Source organism: Bolinopsis microptera, chromosome 4 (genome assembly GCF_026151205.1).
Source record: "Bolinopsis microptera isolate Bmic1 chromosome 4, MBARI_Bmic_1.0, whole genome shotgun sequence".
Classification (NCBI taxonomy): Eukaryota; Metazoa; Ctenophora; class Tentaculata; order Lobata; family Bolinopsidae; genus Bolinopsis; species Bolinopsis microptera.
The window spans coordinates 10329877-10348686 of NC_087075.1; the positions used below are offsets into that span (position 1 = coordinate 10329877).

General features: G+C 38.0%; 2 protein-coding genes across 2 annotated transcripts in view; both read right to left on the reverse strand.

Annotated features, from left to right (window-relative positions):
• Nucleotides 1-15980, reverse strand: part of LOC134813908 (chromatin remodeling regulator CECR2-like) — a 54808-nt gene extending 38828 nt beyond the window's left edge. Inside the window, exons 1-6 of the mRNA XM_063821840.1 lie at nucleotides 15722-15980; nucleotides 14365-14456; nucleotides 2983-3066; nucleotides 849-936; nucleotides 358-487; nucleotides 75-207 (exon numbers count right to left, since the gene is read on the reverse strand). Coding sequence (XP_063677910.1) covers nucleotides 75-207; nucleotides 358-487; nucleotides 849-936; nucleotides 2983-3066; nucleotides 14365-14456; nucleotides 15722-15817 — 623 coding nt within the window. The 5' untranslated portion in view covers nucleotides 15818-15980. The remainder of the gene's footprint in view (nucleotides 1-74; nucleotides 208-357; nucleotides 488-848; nucleotides 937-2982; nucleotides 3067-14364; nucleotides 14457-15721) is intronic.
• A 1171-nt stretch (nucleotides 15981-17151) lies between these two features.
• Nucleotides 17152-18727, reverse strand: LOC134814292 (uncharacterized). The gene is made up of 4 exons (XM_063822386.1): nucleotides 18594-18727; nucleotides 18315-18471; nucleotides 17937-18080; nucleotides 17152-17765 (listed from the first exon to the last, which is right to left on the reverse strand). Exons 1-4 carry the CDS (start codon nucleotides 18705-18707, stop codon nucleotides 17452-17454), a joined length of 729 nt encoding a protein of 242 aa, XP_063678456.1. The 5' UTR covers nucleotides 18708-18727; the 3' UTR covers nucleotides 17152-17451.
• Between the last annotated feature and the right edge of the window lie 83 nt (nucleotides 18728-18810).

Genomic DNA, 18810 nt, shown 5'->3' on the forward strand with positions numbered 1-18810 from the left:
ATTTTGCTGGAACAGAAAATAATGGCAGTAATTACTAACTGACAGTAATTACAGTAATTACAGTAATTACTTACTCTTCTTTGATAAGATTGCTCCTAGGAGTATCAGTAAGTTTGAGAAGAGTTTCGTACGCGTACTTCTTTAGTCCGTTCATTCCGATTAGAGCAGGAGATGAGGTCGACTTTTGTCTCTTTACTGATCTCCGAGCTAGGCAGGGAAGGGTTGTTTAAAAAGGTGACAATAGTTTGAACGTGTGGCGTGATAATGTGAAAAACTAATATTTCATATTGAAATTGTACAAAGGATATCACTAAAAACAACACAGTTTTAAATTAAAACAGTTGAAACACACTCTACCTGATTTTCTTTCAAGATGTTCCACGCTTCTGTCTTGTCTGTAAATCCTAGTGCCACAGAAGTACCAGTAAAGCATCTCGTTTGAATCTTCACCAATCGGCAGGGTCTTCAGCTGCCACTTTTCAATGGTCTGAAGGTAAACCGTTAACCAACTCCGTTAACCGAAGGAGAGGGGGTTACGTTAGCTGCGAAAAAATGTTAATGCACGTAGAAAAAACTATAGAAATAGGATAGTATCTTTAAGACATTCATGTGTCATCACCAACACAAACTGTAGACAGTGCAGGAATTGACATTTTGTTCGTTCAATAGATGAGGGTAACAGCGGGGAGATGGTGCAGATTTGTCATACTTTGACAGCAATTAGAAACACCAACTAATTTAACCCCAGTAGTACAGGCATGAGTTAAAACCAGTTCAAGCTGCCTCCCCGAAATAGCAGATGTCATTTCTTCGCATGTTATTATCTAACAACAAGTCAAAGTAATTACCTTAATAATCCCGTTCACGTCAGCACACTCCATCCTCATCTCGCAGAGATTGTACAGAATGTCCAACTTCTCCCAACAGGTCAGGGTCCTGAACAGTTATTAGTAACGTGATACCCCGTTAATAGACTGGCACAATTCCATGGTTGAGTGTGTACGTTACAACAATTTACTAGACGGCCAGAGGATAACGTCGTATTTCTTAACAGGATGTAGTATGCTGTGTTGAGGGTTCTTACACATGAAAAGCCCGTAAGTTGGGACGGCTTACACAAAAAATTGCATCGCCAAGGTGTGCTATATATAATATATATTTCATACAGGATATGACACGAGAGGTAATGTTACCGCCTTTTTTACGCGGAAACAAACTGAGTCGCGCGTTCATCCAATTTACAGTAAGGTAAATTGTGACAATAGCGTGGTTTTATTTGTTGAGCCGCGCACCTTTGCTAGTTGTTCGCGTATCTTGCGGATATGTCCCGTGTGCTAAAAATGTAAACAGGCGTAGCTCTTGCCGTTATGGCAGAGTATCGGTCTATATGATATTGCAATGTGCTAGTGTATGTCTGGAGCGTATATATTGGTGTCATTTAAGAATGTGCAGCCAGTGACACCAGCTGAAATATTAACTGGTGAAAGCTGATTGTATGTAATGGGATGTACGACATGCTTTTTCGTGGGAAAGAGAATATTTCTCTAGTGCTGTGTGATAATTGTTAGAGTTGAGCCAGTGAGTAAGTTTGCCGCTGTGGTATCTTCGTTGGCGGGCGATTGAGAAAATAAAGAGATATTCAATACATTCCTCAAGTGTTGTCATGGTCAATAGCATAAACTGTAAAACACTCCAATATTTTCCGATTAATTACAAAGTTACAAGCATAACACACTATGTGAACCATAGCGAAATTTTACGATCCATACCACAAATTCCTAAACAATTACTCTGTTTCTGAAGGTTTGGCTACACGCCAACCCAGCGATTAGCAACTGTATCGATATGCTGGGTTTCGTTATACACAGCACTGACAACCAAAATCTAGACATTTCCATTTAATGACATTCTTGAAGAACTCGTTGAATCGCATGTACATATTTGAGTGCTTGTGAGTATGTAGTCTGTATTTCGGTTAGTAACGTAGAAAAGGTTAGGAATGCAGCGTGGTATTTTGATTCTGATATAAGTGGTCATCACAATTCAACTCATCGTCGCCGTTTCAACTAACACTAAATATAGCTTCTAGTAAAGTGTAATATTTAAGTGTTTATGGCAAATATCCAAAGTGTTTTTTGGCAAATATCCAAAGTTTTATATAAGTTCGTCTATCCAAGGTGATCAACATTCAACAGTAAATACATGTAACCATGTTACAGTCTGGGAAACTGACAGAAAGTGGCCCAGTAGCCAAGTTTGATCCAGTCACTACTACTATACCAGCAGTCTGTATATTTAATTACGAACGAGCGTGTTAATTAAGTGCATCCCACTCGTTAGCCATTGGGTGTTGTAGTAAGTTATTAGCGGTTTCCTCTTTCTTCATCAGTTAATAATTAGGCTTGCTAATTAATTAATAATTAGGCTTGATAATTGAGTACTAATTAGGATTGATAACTGAGTACGTGGGAAGCAAGACACGTGTCAAAAAGAAGTACATTTATGTAAATTTAGCTGGAATCACTACGTGCGTTATTTAATGACCTTGGTTTACCTGGATCAGAACTAGGTCCTTACAATTTACATACCATACATAGCTAACATACCTTACGTTAGAGATTTAGAATAGCGACCAATTATGGGTGGTAATATATGAGTGGTTATAATTAATTATCATGTGCGAGCTATTTTATGGCGATAATGTGGTTATGAGACAATTCCCAAGATGAAGAAGTTAAATCATGAAGAATAATTAAAACCATAAAATTATAAAACGCAATATAACTCAGCACATCTTCCAAGATGGTAAATGTGGATCCTGGTGTGGAGGGGAGGCATATTTTTGTAGACACGTGACAATAATTAACCAATCAGCTTCCACGGACAAACTCCATAATTACAGTCACGTGTCAAAAAAATATGCCTCACTTCCCCACCAGGATCCACATTTAAAACGAAAATACTTACTACAAAAATACTTACTTGTCAATTTCAGATTTCTCGAAAGGGTTACTCTTGCCACGGTCACTGAATAGATACGCCACCTTCTCCCGCCACGATTTATCCCTAAAAGAAAATATTGTCAACATTCCAGAAGGTTCCACAATTTCTCCAGGAATTTTTGTCGTTATTTGCGGATATTGTGAGATAAAAATGCGGGGGGAGATGCTAATTTAGACTGAGAAATTTCCAATTTATAAAAGTTCCCTTTGATTTTGACCCTTAAATCTAGAAAACTATCTTGAGTAAAATTGTGCAGAATCCGCGGACAAAAACAAAAGAGAATTCCGATCACGTACGTGAGAGTAACTATGTGATATATTGAATAGGATGAAACATGATATCTTAAGTACGTGGGTCCCAATATGATAGAATACACACTATACTATATTCATTAACTTTTTATGATCAATTTATCATTATAATCACAATTTTTATGTTTTGACTTTTAAATCCTTAGAAGGGCATTATATTAATATAACAGTGATTTGGACTGATCTGAATGTCCTTTTCAGCAGATTGGAGGTCCTTTAAATTGTTTATTTTTCTTACTTGATGTATTGCTGGGTAAATCTAATCATAATTCTTATTTTAATAGAAAATTATGACGTCAGCAAGTTAAAATCTCTACATTCCACCCCCTTTTAAATACCTCGATAAGGACTCTGACGGTACCTGTGTTATCTGGAATATCTAAACACAGAAATTAGAAATTAGAAACACATGTCTTGAGGGATTTGAAATACAATAAGAGTGTGATTTGTAACACTATGTGTTTTGTGTTTTATAAAGAACAGTTAATCACTACTAGGCGTTGCCAGTAGCAATGTTATGTTTTGTAGATATATATATTTTCGCATATTGTGTTCATTTCACATATTTTGTTCATTTCACATATTCTTGTTACATATCTTATTATTGCAGTTACATTCTAAAATCTAATGTCAGTACTTTTGTATTATGTCAATTTTCTGGAGACTCCAAAACCAAGCGTTAATATTCACAACAAAATCCATCTGAAACTTTCTCTTTTATGTAAAAATGATTACTGATTAGTACGTAAGGGGGGGTACCAATGGCATAGAATGGAGAAAAATGGCATAAAATTCATCAAATGGCATAGAAATTTCATGGCATAAATGGAAATTTTGTTTGGCCAATTCTCCATTTATGCCAATTTATGCCATGAATTTAGCTCTTCGTATTTGACCTTTAGGATGACTTTAAATTCGCAAATATTATTAGTACTTGAATAAGAGACATGTTTCATGTTTTATAACGCTTGGAATGATCTTTAAAGATTCATATGACAAATAAAGAAAATAGAAATGTATTATATCAAACATATACCAAACATTTGACTATTCAAGAAAAGCAAATTCGAAAGTAGGACCCTAGAGCGGAGTCAAATCGCCAGGGTAGGACTCTAGAGCGGAACCCCCTTACCGGACCCATACTATGAGGACCCTAGAGCGGAGTCAAATCGCCAAGGTAGGATTCTAGAGCGGAACTCCCTTACCGGACCCATACTATGAAGACTCTAGAGCGGTACCCACATGCAAATTTTAGAGCGGTTAGAAATTTGAGAGTAAAGTTTTGAAGATTGAGCTATGTTTTTTAATCAATGATTAATAATAGTCGTCACATAATGATGATAGAATTGATACAACTTATTATACATTAATACTGCGAATCAAATATCTTAGAATAGTTCACTCAGTTCCTCGACCATCACGTTCCTCAACATGTCAAGGTGGGAGAGTGAGACAATGTCATGATCGTCGTAGACTTTTACTAAATGTGCCAGTCGGCTGTCCTTGGTACGCTGACGGGCTCGTTTTGCAGGAGGAGCATCCCCGTAACTCTCCTTGAGCATCATCTCATCTGTAGTGGACTGTTCTATGTAGACGGCTTGAAGAAAGGTCCAGATAGTTGGGTAAGAGTGTCCCAACATTGCTGCAAACTTTCTGTTGAAGGCCTCTGCGTAGTTGAAGTTGCAGGTAGTCCGGTCGACGAGGTTCCAGGATTGCGGAGGAAAGCGGGCAGGTTTGGTGCTACGAGCGGTGGAAACTCCCTGTACCCAATTCGTCATGAAGTAGTTAAGGAAGTCGTCGAGGCCAAGGTGGGAGGGTATAAGATCTAGGAGCTCCATGAAAGAAGGGAGAACATCGTCCACTGGGAGAAAGGCAAGCTGCATAGTGCATAAGTCTACGTATCCACACTCGAACAGGACCTGAAGTCCAGGAATTGGTAAGGGGGTCGTTAATTCCTTCGTCGTAGTCCTTCTTCAGTCCGTTCTCCCGTACCCATCTCAGCTGTTTGTCCCCGGATGAAGACGGCCTTGTTACTCAGCATATTGTAGATAGTTGTAAAGAGGAGTAGGAATCGAATGTGATATACTAAACTAAATTCTCTGTGACATTTATACTGCACTATCGAAATCACTAACAAGAACCGCTATGCGATGGGATCTGATCTGGAACATACCCTGTCACTAGACTGAACATGAGATACCCTTAGTAGGTGCTAAAGTGTCACGCGATGAGATCCTCATTCCTAAATGATCTGCTTGAGTGCACATGCACGTACTTGGTCGGTATTTCGCTTAGCGAAATCACATCGACCAGTTCATAATTATACCTCTTTATCAAAGAATCTTTTTGCATTTTAGAGTAGCATCAGGATATTTCAGTCAAATGGAAGAAGTTTATACCGAACAATTGTCTAACGTATCTAAAAATTACAATATGATATGATGTATAATATAAATAATCTAGGACAATTTTCTGCTTCAACAACTCCATGAATTATTCTAATCTCACTATTATAATAATCAATCACGAGTTGCATCTAATCTGATTTCAATCTTCCGACCAAGTCCACTCTACAGTCCGATCTCAAATTTCTAACCGGTCCAAAATTTACATGTGGGTACCGCTCTAGAGTCCTCATAGTATGGTTTCGGTAAGGGAGTTCCGCTCTAGAGTCCTATCCTGGCGATTTGACTCCACTCTAGGGTCCTTATAGTATGGTTCCGGTAAGGGGGTTCCGCTCTAGATTCCTACCCTGGCGATTTGACTCCGCTCTTGGGTCCTACTTTTGACCAATGCAAGTACGTCATACAGTCCCCCGCTCTACAGTCCTACAGCCCAAATTGTGAGATGTTCAAAAGCATACAATGATTATACTAGATTAACGTTATTATAGAAAACTAATTAAGGAGTGCTATGTTGCCATGCAGCAGTGAATATGAAGATATTTAAGCAAAATATTATGTCATCATAATTTTGTATAATAGGAAGCAAGTATTTCAGGTCATTTGGTGAACTGCTATGTAATACTAATATACAGGTTCATCGAGATATCAATGAATATTATTTTTAAGAGGCTACCCATTCGAAACACAGATCATTATCAATCTTGTGAATATGTTTAAATTTCAAAACATTCTATATGAACACGGTCCCGACACGATACATCTGTACACATCATTAACAAATAATATTTTAATCGAGTTGGTAATGTTACAGTTTTCCACTGTTAATTTGGATATCCGATTGACTGGGAGCATTCAGTCGACTGTCCTCTCTGTTATACGGTGTGTAGCGTGTACTATGCCATACTGCTCGGTCACTTGTCCACAATCAACCAAATCATCATATCATATTGATATACATTGAACCTAATTATAATCAATAATGCCCATTGCTAGGGATATTTTGAGGAATTTAATGGGTGAAAATAGATGTTGTAGTACAATAAATAGAGATAAAGGTGGACAGTACTAGTGGGGTGCAGACAATTCGTTAAATTAAATTCTCAGTTCAAAGTTTTAAAATTTCATATTTCGAATGGCATAGAATGGAGAAAAATGGCATAAAATTCATCAAATGGCATAGAAATTTCATGGCATAAATGGAAATTTTGTTTGGCCAATTCTCCATTATGCCATTTATGCCATTGGTACCCCCCCGTACGTAAAGAAAACCTCCTGACTGATATCTCAGCTGATAAGTTACATGACCATATATGGTATAAACACCCGAGCTACTCTTATAAATCTAGATTCCATCTAGTTCAGGACTGTAATCTTATAGACATGCATTTATACCGGTATTCGAATAGTATCTAATCATTATTCGAGTAGTATCTAAGATACTGTATCTTCTCATCTGATGTAAGACGGATATGATATTACACTTGAAGAGAAAAAGTATTAACCCACGAAAGTAATATGGGTCCTTAATATTACGTAGGGGGGGGGTCCAAGGGGAACTTTGGGGAGTTTTGGGGAACTTTTTTTTGGGGAACTTCAGGAAACCTGGGGGACTTTCCCAAAGTTCCCCAAAAAATTATCAATGAAACAAATAATTTTGGGGAATTTTGGGGAACTTTTTTTGGGGAACTTCAGAAAGTTCCCCAAAATTCCCCAAAGTTCCCCAAAAAAATTATCATGCCAAAAAAATTATCATGCTGCAAGTATCAACAAGTAAGTTAAGATTATACCTTATGATAACATACATGTTAACATTAATGGGTATTAATGTATATTAGAGAAATTTTGAATAATTTTGAATAATTTTGAATAATTTTGAATAATTTTGAATAATTTTGGGGAATTTTGGGGAACTTTGGGGAGTTTTGGGGAACTTTTTTTTGGGGAACTTCAGAAATCTTGGGGGACTTTCCCAAAGTTCCCCAAAGTTCCCCTTGGACCCCCCCCCCCCCTACGTAGCACCCTAGGCCTACCAATGAGTTAAATCTATTAATAGGTAAATTCCGTTTAGATTTCCCAGAAGAAACAAGCAAGAGCTGTAAATCTCAGCCCTCGGGGGCTTGTGTATATTGTATAAACTCTTTAAAATCCACTTTTCGATAAGTTGTTTTTAAATGGTAGAGTTGTTTTTCGAAATTTTGTGCCAGTCAAAGTTTAATAGCTTAGTTCAAATTACAGATATTAAAATAAGCATAATTTTATGATTACTATAGTTTCTTGTAAATTAATTTTTACAACGCGAAGAGCAGTAGAACCGCAGTTATCATGTTTTGCAGTGAGCTCAAACTAAATAATATGAGCTTCATCATTATATAATTAATACCCCGGAATTGTGAAAAAGTTTCGCAAGATGGTGTTCATGGGTACAAAGCTTACTAATATGAGCTAAACATGAACTACCTACATCAGAACCATAAACGATGACTATGTTGCACTGAATTAGTTCCAACACATGCACATGCAATTAAACCAAAGCTATAGGAATTCTGGGGGGCCGGGGGGGAACCCCAATTACATTTCTCTACTAAAAGTAGTTACCTGGATATGTGCACCAACTTAGATCATATAGATTTAAGTTAAGCTCTTTGTAAACATTTCTAAGAGGTTTTATTGGAAATATAAATGGAAATATAAAATAGTCCGACACTAACTAGGCAATAAATGGAAATATAAAATAGTCCGGCACTAACTAAGCACCAAACAAATCAAATTGTTGACATGTCCTCTCACATCAAACTCTATATCCTCTATTTTGTTTCTCCATAGCCCTACATTTGTTACAGGTTGGTTAAGTGTTAGTAAGTTTTTGTCCATGTCGTACCCTTTGTAATTTGTATGCTATATACATATTACACAGGAACATTGTATTGAAAGCATCTTGGCTAGTTGTACCGGTCCTTTCAACAAGCAGACCCTGCCTGGGGATATAAAACTCCCAGAACTACTGTTTATATTATAATTACTATATTTACAATAATAATAAGAAAATATAGTGGACTGCTGCTTCATCAAATTTTGTATTATAGACATTTAAAAACAGGGTGTTCAATGTATCGTGAACACCCTGTATATTATAAACTAAAGGGTTTCTTTCACTGATCCTTTGTTCCCCTCAGCTTCCTGTCCTGCTACACAGTACACATATTATGTGGAAGAGAACCTGAGAACAAGTCAACACTTAACACTTTACACTTTACTAGCAGGGACTAACTAAACATCATTTGGAAATATCACGAGTATCTTAACTCAACACTCGGCAACTACTCTCTTGATAAAGTGGTACAACATTACGATATTCCCTGAGAACTGCAACACTATACCCTTGAACAGTTGTTACCCCCCTCTCTACCGCAACTACTCTCTTGATAAAGTGGTACAACATTACGATATTCCCTGGGAACTGCAACACTATACCCTTGAACAGTTGTTACCCCCCTCTCTACCGCAACTACTCTCTTGATAAAGTGGTACAACATTACGATATTCCCTGGGAACTGCAACACTATACCCTTGAACAGTTGTTACCCCCCTCTCTACCGCAACTACTCTCTTGATAAAGTGGTACAAAATTACGATATTCCCTGGGAACTGCAACACTATACCCTTGAACAGTTGTTACCCCCCTCTCTACCGCAACTACTCTCTTGATAAAGTGGTACAAAATTACGATATTCCCTGGGAACTGCAACACTATACCCTTGAACAGTTGTTACCCCCCTCTCTACCGCAACTACTCTCTTGATAAAGTGGTACAACATTACGATATTCCCTGGGAACTGCAACACTATACCCTTGAACAGTTGTTACCCCCCTCTCTACCGCTATTGTGTACCCGACATAACATCCAAATATCTCAAAAGCAAGTACTATACTCAATGGAACAATCACAATATCACTGTCTGAGTTACATGTCATGACTCCTAATACTGGTGCTAATATACAGCTCCACCTACACACACACACGCGATATATTCTGACTAATACTACATTTCAACAGGTCACCTTATAAACTGTATTATTACATGTAACATTGTAACAGTCTCTCGTGTGTCAAGGTCACATTCCTTACATAGCGGACTGTTTAGGTTGTTGGGTAGGGGCCGGGGGAGTTTGTTGTGACTGGTGAGGAATGAGGATGTTTAGGTTGTTGGGTAAGGGCCGGGGGAGTTTGTTGTGACTGGTGAGGAACAAGGATGTTTAGGTTGTTGTGTAAGGGCCGGGGGAGTTTGTTGTGACTGGTGAGGAATGAGCATTGTTTAGGTTGTTGGGTAGGGGCCGGGGGAGTTTGTTGTGACTGTTTAGGTTGTTGGGTAAGGGCCGGGGGAGTTTGTTGTGACTGGTGAGGAACAAGGATGTTTAGGTTGTTGGGTAAGGGCCGGGGGAGTTTGTTGTGACTGTTTAGGTTGTTGGGTAGGGGCCGAAGGGGTTTGTTGTGACTGGTGAGTAATGAGGATTGTTTAGGTTGTTGGGTAGGGGCCGGGGGGGTTGTTGTGACTGGTGAGGAACAATGATGTTTAGGTTGTTGGGTAAGGGCCGGGGGAGTTTGTTGTGACTGTTTAGGTTGTTGGGTAAGGGCCGGGGGAGTTTGTTATGACTGTTAATAGGTTGTTGGGTAAGGGCCGGGGGAGTTTGTTGTGACTGGTGAGGAACAAGGATGTTTAGGTTGTTGTGTAAGGGCCGGGGGAGTTTGTTGTGACTGTTTAGGTTGTTGGGTAAGGGCCGGGGGAGTTTGTTGTGACTGTTTAGGTTGTTGGGTAAGGGCCGGGGGAGTTTGTTGTGACTGATGAGGAATGAGGATTGTTAAGGTTGTTGGGTAGGGGTCGGGGGAGTTTGCTGTGACTGGTGAGGAATGAGGATTGTTTAGGTTGTTAGGTAGGGGCCGGGGGGGAGGGTTGTTGTGACTGGTGAGGAACAAGGATGTTAAGGTTGTTGTGTAAGGGCCGGGGGAGTTTGTTGTGACTGTTTAGGTTGTTGTGTAAGGGCCGGGGGAGTTTGTTGTGACTGGTGAGGAACAAGGATGTTTAGGTTGTTGTGTAAGGGCCGGGGGAGTTTGTTGTGACTGGTGAGGAATGAGCATTGTTTAGGTTGTTGGGTAGGGGCCGGGGGGGGGGGTGTTGTGACTGGTGAGGAACAAGGATGTTTAGGTTGTTGTGTAAGGGCCGGGGGAGTTTGTTGTGACTGGTGAGGAATGAGCATTGTTTAGGTTGTTGGGTAGGGGCCGGGGGAGTTTGTTGTGACTGTTTAGGTTGTTAGGTAGGGGCCGGGGGAGTTTGTTGTGACTGGTGAGGAATGACGATGCTCAGCCTTCTCTTTGATATAATTATATCATATCAAAGTGATGTATTAATTTCATTGTATACGATTTTCTCATTTGCTCAGCAGTTTCATCGAGATGGAAGAACATGTAAATGTAGATGAGGTAGTCATTATACATTGTACATTATACATTGTATTGTTCCGCTGATTAGATGGAAGAAATGTGCTACTAATGATTTCTAGAAAATAATTGAACACACTCAGGCGGTCATCCTGGTTCCACGTGTCATGTGACTTGTCACGTGTCATGTGACTTGTCACGTGTTATGTGACTTGTCACGTGTTATGTGACTTGTCACGTGTTATGTGACTTGTACTCCTTAACAGTTAACATGCATATCACTACTAGTATGTGAATTGTACTATTTAACATGTATTATATATAGTTTTAATACTTTCAACACTACTATATAACAAATAATTTTAGAATATGAGTATGACGTAGAGATGTCCGATACTTTATTCTTCTATTTATTTCCATTCCCTCCATTGGAATCTGTCTTCACTGATTCTATTCAGAAACAATCAGAAATTTGAATGGAAGAAACATCATAACATGTATATATCATTACTGATTACATATCTGTCTTCAGTAAGTGTGTACACTGTGTGTAATGTTATGTCTGTCTGCATTATATCACAAGCTTGTGTGATTATCATATCCGCTCCGTTTATATATGTTGTGTAGGGACACTGTACTGTGTAGTTTAAGTTTGGATAAAACTCTTAGTATGTAAGTTTTTAGGATAAAATTGTTGAAACCAGAGGTGATCTCAGTCACAACAATGGAAATCGAGAAACCAAACAAATAATCAATATTTTTGTGTCAGGGATCACGAGAATGAACACGTCATTAGGAAATGTACAGATAATACAAAACTGGCTGCAAATTTATCACATATACTCCAGTAGCAGGGAGGAGTTGAGTGTGCACTTCGATGTATAGAGTTTTTTGCTGCTGAATCGGGTTAAATAGGTCATTGGTAACTCAAAAAATCGAGGGCCGCATGTTGTGTCGCTAGTCCCAACCCTGTGGAGCCACGCCCATATTTCATATCAGGTGCGTATATGGGAAATATTTATCTCAGCTTCTGAAGGTCTTAGAGACTCAAACTTGAGTTTAAAATGACCGAAATGCACATGTTTATATTGGTACTATGAAGGTCATGAAAGCTCAAAATGCTTATTTTTGGACAAAATTCAGAAAAACCAATTTTCACTTGGGCGCGAGTAAAAAAATCTACATTAGAAATTGAGTGAAAATCGAGTGAGCAGCTCAGTGTCTACAACATTTCTAGGCACAGGGTCCTCTGTTAGGTCATTCTAAATCAGAATTGATAAAGTAATCAAATTCTATTAGTAGTTTCAACCCTGTGGAGCCACGCCCATATTTCATGTTATGTGCGAATATGGGAAATTTGTATCTCAGCTTCTGAAGGTCTTAGAGACTCAAAGGTGGGCTTAAAATGACCGCAATGCACATGTTTATAATGGTACTATGAAGGTCATGAAAGCCCAAAATACTTATTTTTGGGAAAAAATTCAGAAAAACCAATTTTCACTTGGGCGCGAGTAAAAAAAATCTACACTAGAAATTGAGTGAAAATCGAGTGAGCAGCTCAGTGTCTACAACATTTCTAGGCACAGGGTCCTCTGTTAGGTCATTCTAAATCAGAATTGATAAAGTAATCAAATTCTATTAGTAGTTTCAACCCTGTGGAGCCACGCCCATATTTCATGTTATGTGCGAATATGGGAAATTTGTATCTCAGCTTCTGAAGGTCTTAGAGACTCAAAACTGGGCTTAAAATGACCGCAATGTACATGTTTATATTGGCACTATGAGGGTCATGAAGGCCCAGAATGCTTATTTTTTGGAAAAATCAGTAAAACCGATTTTCACTAGGGTGTGAGTAAAAATCGACTCTTAGAAGTTAAGTGAAATCGAGTATGAAGTTCAGTGTCTGCAACGTTTCTAAACACAGGATCCTTTGTAAGGTAATTCTGAATCAGAATTGATAAGGTACGCAAATTCTATTAGTAGTTTTAACTCGGCTTCTGAAGTTCTGAACGTTGTAGGGGCCTCTCTTTGAGCTCAAACTAACTACGATGGCCACATTTATATACCAACTGTAAAGAACCGTAGGGTCTATACTCTATAGTGCTTAGTTTTTAAAAACTCATTAAAAACTGTTTTAACCTTCATGCATCATAAAGTAGTAACATCAAACATGTACTTAATTATGGTATCTCGGGCTAAAAAAAGTCTTATAGACATTTGCAGCACAGTAAAACGTTCAACATGAACACATTCGGATAACATTTATGGAGCAGCACATACCACCTAACTTTAATTTTGGTATAACTGCGAAAATACTCATTTTGGGCTTTCATGACCTTCATAGTACCAATATAAGCATGTGCATTGCGGTCATTTTAAACTCAAGTTTGAGTCTCTAAGACCTTCAGAAGCTGAGATAAATATTTCCCATATACGCACCTGATATGAAATATGGGCGTGGCTCCACAGGGTTGGGACTAGCGACACAACATGCGGCCCTCGATTTTTTGAGTTACCAATGACCTATTTAACCCGATTCAGCAGCAAAAAACTCTATACATCGAAGTGCACACTCAACTCCTCCCTGCTACTGGAGTAATACGCGGATTTGATATATGGAGATGCATACGAATACATTACAACAAAGGAATACATATTATGATTTATGATTTATACTACTTTTTATGATTTGCGTATCAAATAATCGAGCTACGAGTAATGAGTATTAACTACTTTATGGAAACGATGTAACAGAGTCAATATATTTTAATGTTGCCATGGGGTGGTAAGTCCCCATACATCGTGGTCCGGTAGTTTTATTGCGTCTTAATATAATATACGGTACTTTACTTCGCGGGTGTTTTACAGCATACTCTGACATATGATATCAAGAAAATACAATCACAAAAAGTTGGCTTCATCATCAGTTTTTTAAATATTGCATTACAAATTAAGAAGATGCAGTGAACTAATCATTATTTGATGATTTAATTTCCACTATATATAATCTCAATTTATTACTATATTATATGCGTTACTTACAAGGATTAGAAACTTACACAAGGATTAGAAACTTACACAAGGATTAGAAACTTACACAAGAATTAGAAACTTACACAAGGATTAGAAACTTACACAAGAATTAGAAACTTACACAAGGATTAGAAACTTACACAAGGATTAGAAACTTACACAAGAATTAGAAACTTACACTGCCTCGGGGAGGATGGCTTGAGTGAGTGTCGTGAACATTTCAGTTAGCAATACATCCTCCTCCTCTGTGGACAGCGCCTCTTCTAGCCTCTGAAATAAATTATATCGTTCATTGTTTATAGAGTTTAAGAATAAGCTTATTAAAAAGAGCGTGTCTATTATTAAGATTCCAATAATGCTTGTTAATGCTGGAGAATGACAGTAATTATTACTTATAGTAGTAATATAATAGTAATTATAACTTGACAGTGTATGAGTAGGAAACTTAGTAGTTTTAAATAATAGCTTTGCAAACTTTAGCATACTATAATAATGACGAATAATCAATTTCTTTCGCATCCGCTGTCATGTAATTAATAATAAAACCATACGTGAGTTATTCATTTATTATTATATTGTTGTATTACAATACAAGTACAACCTTAGTTGGCTAACGCTAACAAAGCATTATTCTTATTAATACCATACATGTGTTATATGTATTAGTCAAGTAATATATGCAGTCTACAAATTGAATTAGCGTAATCGGAGAAGCTGCTTACTGTAGGTGCCAACTAGATATATCCTGTACAATAGCGTGTACACTGATTTGTACAGGACAATGATCAGGACAATGATCTGGTCGATGTACCGTCAGCTTACCCACAGTGGATTAGTGCTGTAACTAGCGGTATTTTGGGCTTTGAATTTATAATGGATGTGATTTCTAAGGTTATGGTGGCAATGGATGTACTGTGTACCGCCCGCGCTCTACTGATTACATCGTTCAGTTCAATGTACGATATTCTATATCCTTAAGTTTACTTAAAGGCAGAATGTAGCTTGAAATATATTGCTTATTTGAAAATAAAATGCTTACCAATCTAAAATTGGCGGCAGTTTCGAAACTTTTAAATGCCATTAGTTATTAGAAAAATAACTTTTCGACATGTTGACGACATAATTGTGATATCATCTGCAATCTAAGAACCTGGCCTTGAACAATCTGCATATGAAAATACACGTACAATTCAGGGGCCTGTAACAGTATGTAATATTTGTAGACTGATTCACTGAATATTATTTTTAAGTCAGATAAATGCTAATAATTAATAATAAATTAATAATAAATCGTTAATACTAGTTTCTCACCAATTATCTACGCCCGATTTTTATAAAAGATGACAACTATCGCGTGTTACCTTAGACTATGCATTAATTTGACAGTCTAGCGTACAGTGAAATAATTCAGGTAAAGCTTGGTCAAATCAGTTAAGGTAAGCAGGGTGAGGGTAGCATCGCCATTATTAAAGGTTAATATGTTCTGAATTCCTGAAGAAACTCAGGTTTCTGATCATTTTAATTAAAAATATTACCTCGATTGTAAAGTCTGGTAATCCAAAAGCATTCCCGAGCAGCGAACAATAATAACAAATAGATGGAACTTCCCACCAGCCTTGTACATCTTTCATCTTGCAACAAGCTAACAGTAGCTAGCTACATTTGTAACTCAAAGAATCAACTTACAGAACGGATATCAAAAGTAGACTCCTGGGTGTAAGAAAGGTGAGCCGACCGCCAGTTATTTGGCCGCTTGCGGAGGGCCGATGCGCGCGTTCTGTGGAGTAGAACTATAAAGATGGCTCGATATTATTCTTTGCAATGCGCGGCGCAACTGCCACGGCACACGCCAATTAAATTTTAAAATGAAAGAAATATGAACAATGAAATGTGAAAGCAAACGTGAAAGGACAAACGACAACTGACACGAAACGTGAAGCAAGTACCAAGGCCAAAGTTGGAATGGTTGAATTTATTTATTCTTCCTTACAAATTTTTCTAAATTACTAATTTCACAAAAGTTAATTAAATGTATTGTATATATGATATTGGATATACAGTCCGGTAATTTAATTTTGCAGTAACCTTTTCTGAATCACTTTTAAAACTAATTAGTTAAATTCGAGCGTACTAAATCACTCTACAGTCGATTTTCGAGATTGTTCTAAAAGCTCCCCGACAGGTGAAACCAACTGCAATGACAATGATGAATGAGTAATCGATGTATTTTCGGACGCTGATTCCGAATCACCCCATGACATAAGGTCAAAATCCTCCCCTGACGAGATATTGTCGAAAAACTGTCTCGATCACGTGATATAGCCGTAGAAGGAAGTTAGTTTAATTTCTCGTTAGGGTTAGGGTTTCAGCAAATGTTTTTGTTACTGGGCGGCCGCGGCTCAGCCGGTGGCGATTACGTTTTCACCTCTTGAGGGAATCCTACGCATGTTGTTAACTGTCAGACTTTGGACGAGGAAATGTTCTCGCGCCGTACGTTTATTATGGTAAAGCATTTCGGTGCCAGAACGATAAATCTGTTTAAAATAAAAAGTTAAAAAGTTCGAAAATAGAGTGTTTTAGTGAATAACTTAAAATATATTTTTGATTTTCTCAAGGTCTGACTGATAGATTTTCTTTAAACTTTCCAGATAGTTACAAGGCTATATGACGGATAATGTGTGAGAGTTTGGGAGAATTTATATGTGCCAAACTTGAGATATAATGACTTCAAACACAAGAAAATATATATATACAAGATATTGCGAGCGTCCTGTTACTAGTAGTAATGTATGTGCTGATTTGGCTGCAAAAAATATCTATTCTGCACAGTTGTCACGTGGTGTAAAAGAGAGCCTCTGATTGGTCATTAAGGCAGTGTCACGTGATTTATATTGCTGCAAAATATCTATTCTACACAGTTGTCACGTGGTGTAAAAGAGAACCTCTGATTGGTCATTAAGGCAGTGTCACGTGATTTATATTCGTTTTTGTGAATCTGGTTGGCTAGTTGGCGTTGTCACGTGATCACAGGTAGTCGACCACAGGTGGTCGAACTACAGATTACCATTTATGGTATAACAAGGGAACATTGCCTTCTAATATGGAGTAGGGTTTCTATCGAGTCACGTGATCAAGGTTAAGACCAATCAGCGTAAAATATCAAAGGATGTAAACATCAGTTTTACACAAAGACAAAAATAGAATGAAACTACAGCTTCCAATTACAAATTTACATATACTGTATACAAAACCGATGTGAGATACATCAAATGTCTAAAAAAGTGGTACTGATGCCGTCATCAAGTATCTTCCTTTTACAGTAAAAGTAGCTCAAGCCCTTTCTTTCCATTCGATAGCTCAACATGGTGTTGTTCTTGACTATGAAGCCTCTGTTTGTTGAGCTGACACTTTGCTTCGTTTGCAGAACTGAACGGAAATGCTCTATAGTGACCTGAGCTGCCTTGTTGATGCCTTTTGTCGAACACTTCTCTTTCTGTTTGGCATCAGGTTCGAAACAGAAATAGGTTTTAGCCGAAAGTCCAACAAAGCCACCTCCGCTCCACTCTACTTTGAATAACCCTGAAAGTAAACGACAATTATACTACCGACGCGACACCAACCGCAGAGAATATTGAGATACATTTTGTATACAATAATGAATAACCCTCGCGAAACTTTCAAGATAAAATCAAAGTGACATTAAACTTGTCAAAATAATAATAAAGTTAAACAACACAGCAGACCACTCACCTGGCGTCCTCCTATCGTAAGCCGCGTGTTCTTCGGTATCTGTACGAGGAAACCACTGCAACTTTATCTGAGCCCAATCTTGCCTGAGCTCAGGTTTTATGAGCTCATCCAGCGTGTCAGCTGCAAGTGCCATGTACAGCGAGTCTGAAAATTCGAAAACGATCAGTACGAAGATGGAAGAATTTATTGTATTTACAGCAAAATGGAACGTGCGTGCCCGCGCATTACACGACTTTAGCGCGAAGAATACTACAAAAAATAATTTTGCGTCAGCGCACAAAATGAACAGAAGACCGTATTTCAGGTTTTAGCCAATGTCACAGTTTTGATCGTTTTGTACGGAATGTATCGATTAGATTATAGATTATTTGAACTTACCCGTATCCATCTCACAAAGAGAGAAGTACGGTCGAGGGATGTAACTCACGAGCACATCAAAGTAAAAAGAGAGCATTCTTAACTTTGCATAGGAGTAAACGAAAAAACCAATCTGGATAGGAAGATTGTGACGTATACTCTTCTTTCTCGATGTTACCTATAGAAGACACTATTAGGACTACATTCATATGAAATCGATGAAATCAACCATGAGGATTCAAACTGCAGATCACAGTAAATGTAGGCAACAATAATTACGGTAAGACAAATTAAAATTACCTCGTAGCAGTTATCTGAAAGCTCATCCAAGGCGGAGAAGCGGGGGCCGTTAATGAGATCTGCGGCAGTCTCCTGATCCACTACGTCCACCTTGACGTGCTTGCTCTTGTTCATTATCGTATATCCATAGAAGCTGTTCCCTGAGATAAACGATATTTGAACACTTGGAATCTAAAAGCAGGTGCTCGAATGTAAACGTGATCATAAGTTTGATCAG

Coding starts and splice junctions, on each gene's coding strand:
- LOC134814292 (XM_063822386.1), bottom strand. CDS start 18,707: ATGAACAAGAGCAAGCACGTCAAGGTGGACGTAGTGGATCAGGAGACT. Junction 18,081..18,314: donor TCTTTGTGAGATGGATACGG/GTAAGTTCAAAT, acceptor TCGAATTTTCAG/ACTCGCTGTACATGGCACTT. Junction 17,766..17,936: donor TTACGATAGGAGGACGCCAG/GTGAGTGGTCTG, acceptor GTTTACTTTCAG/GGTTATTCAAAGTAGAGTGG.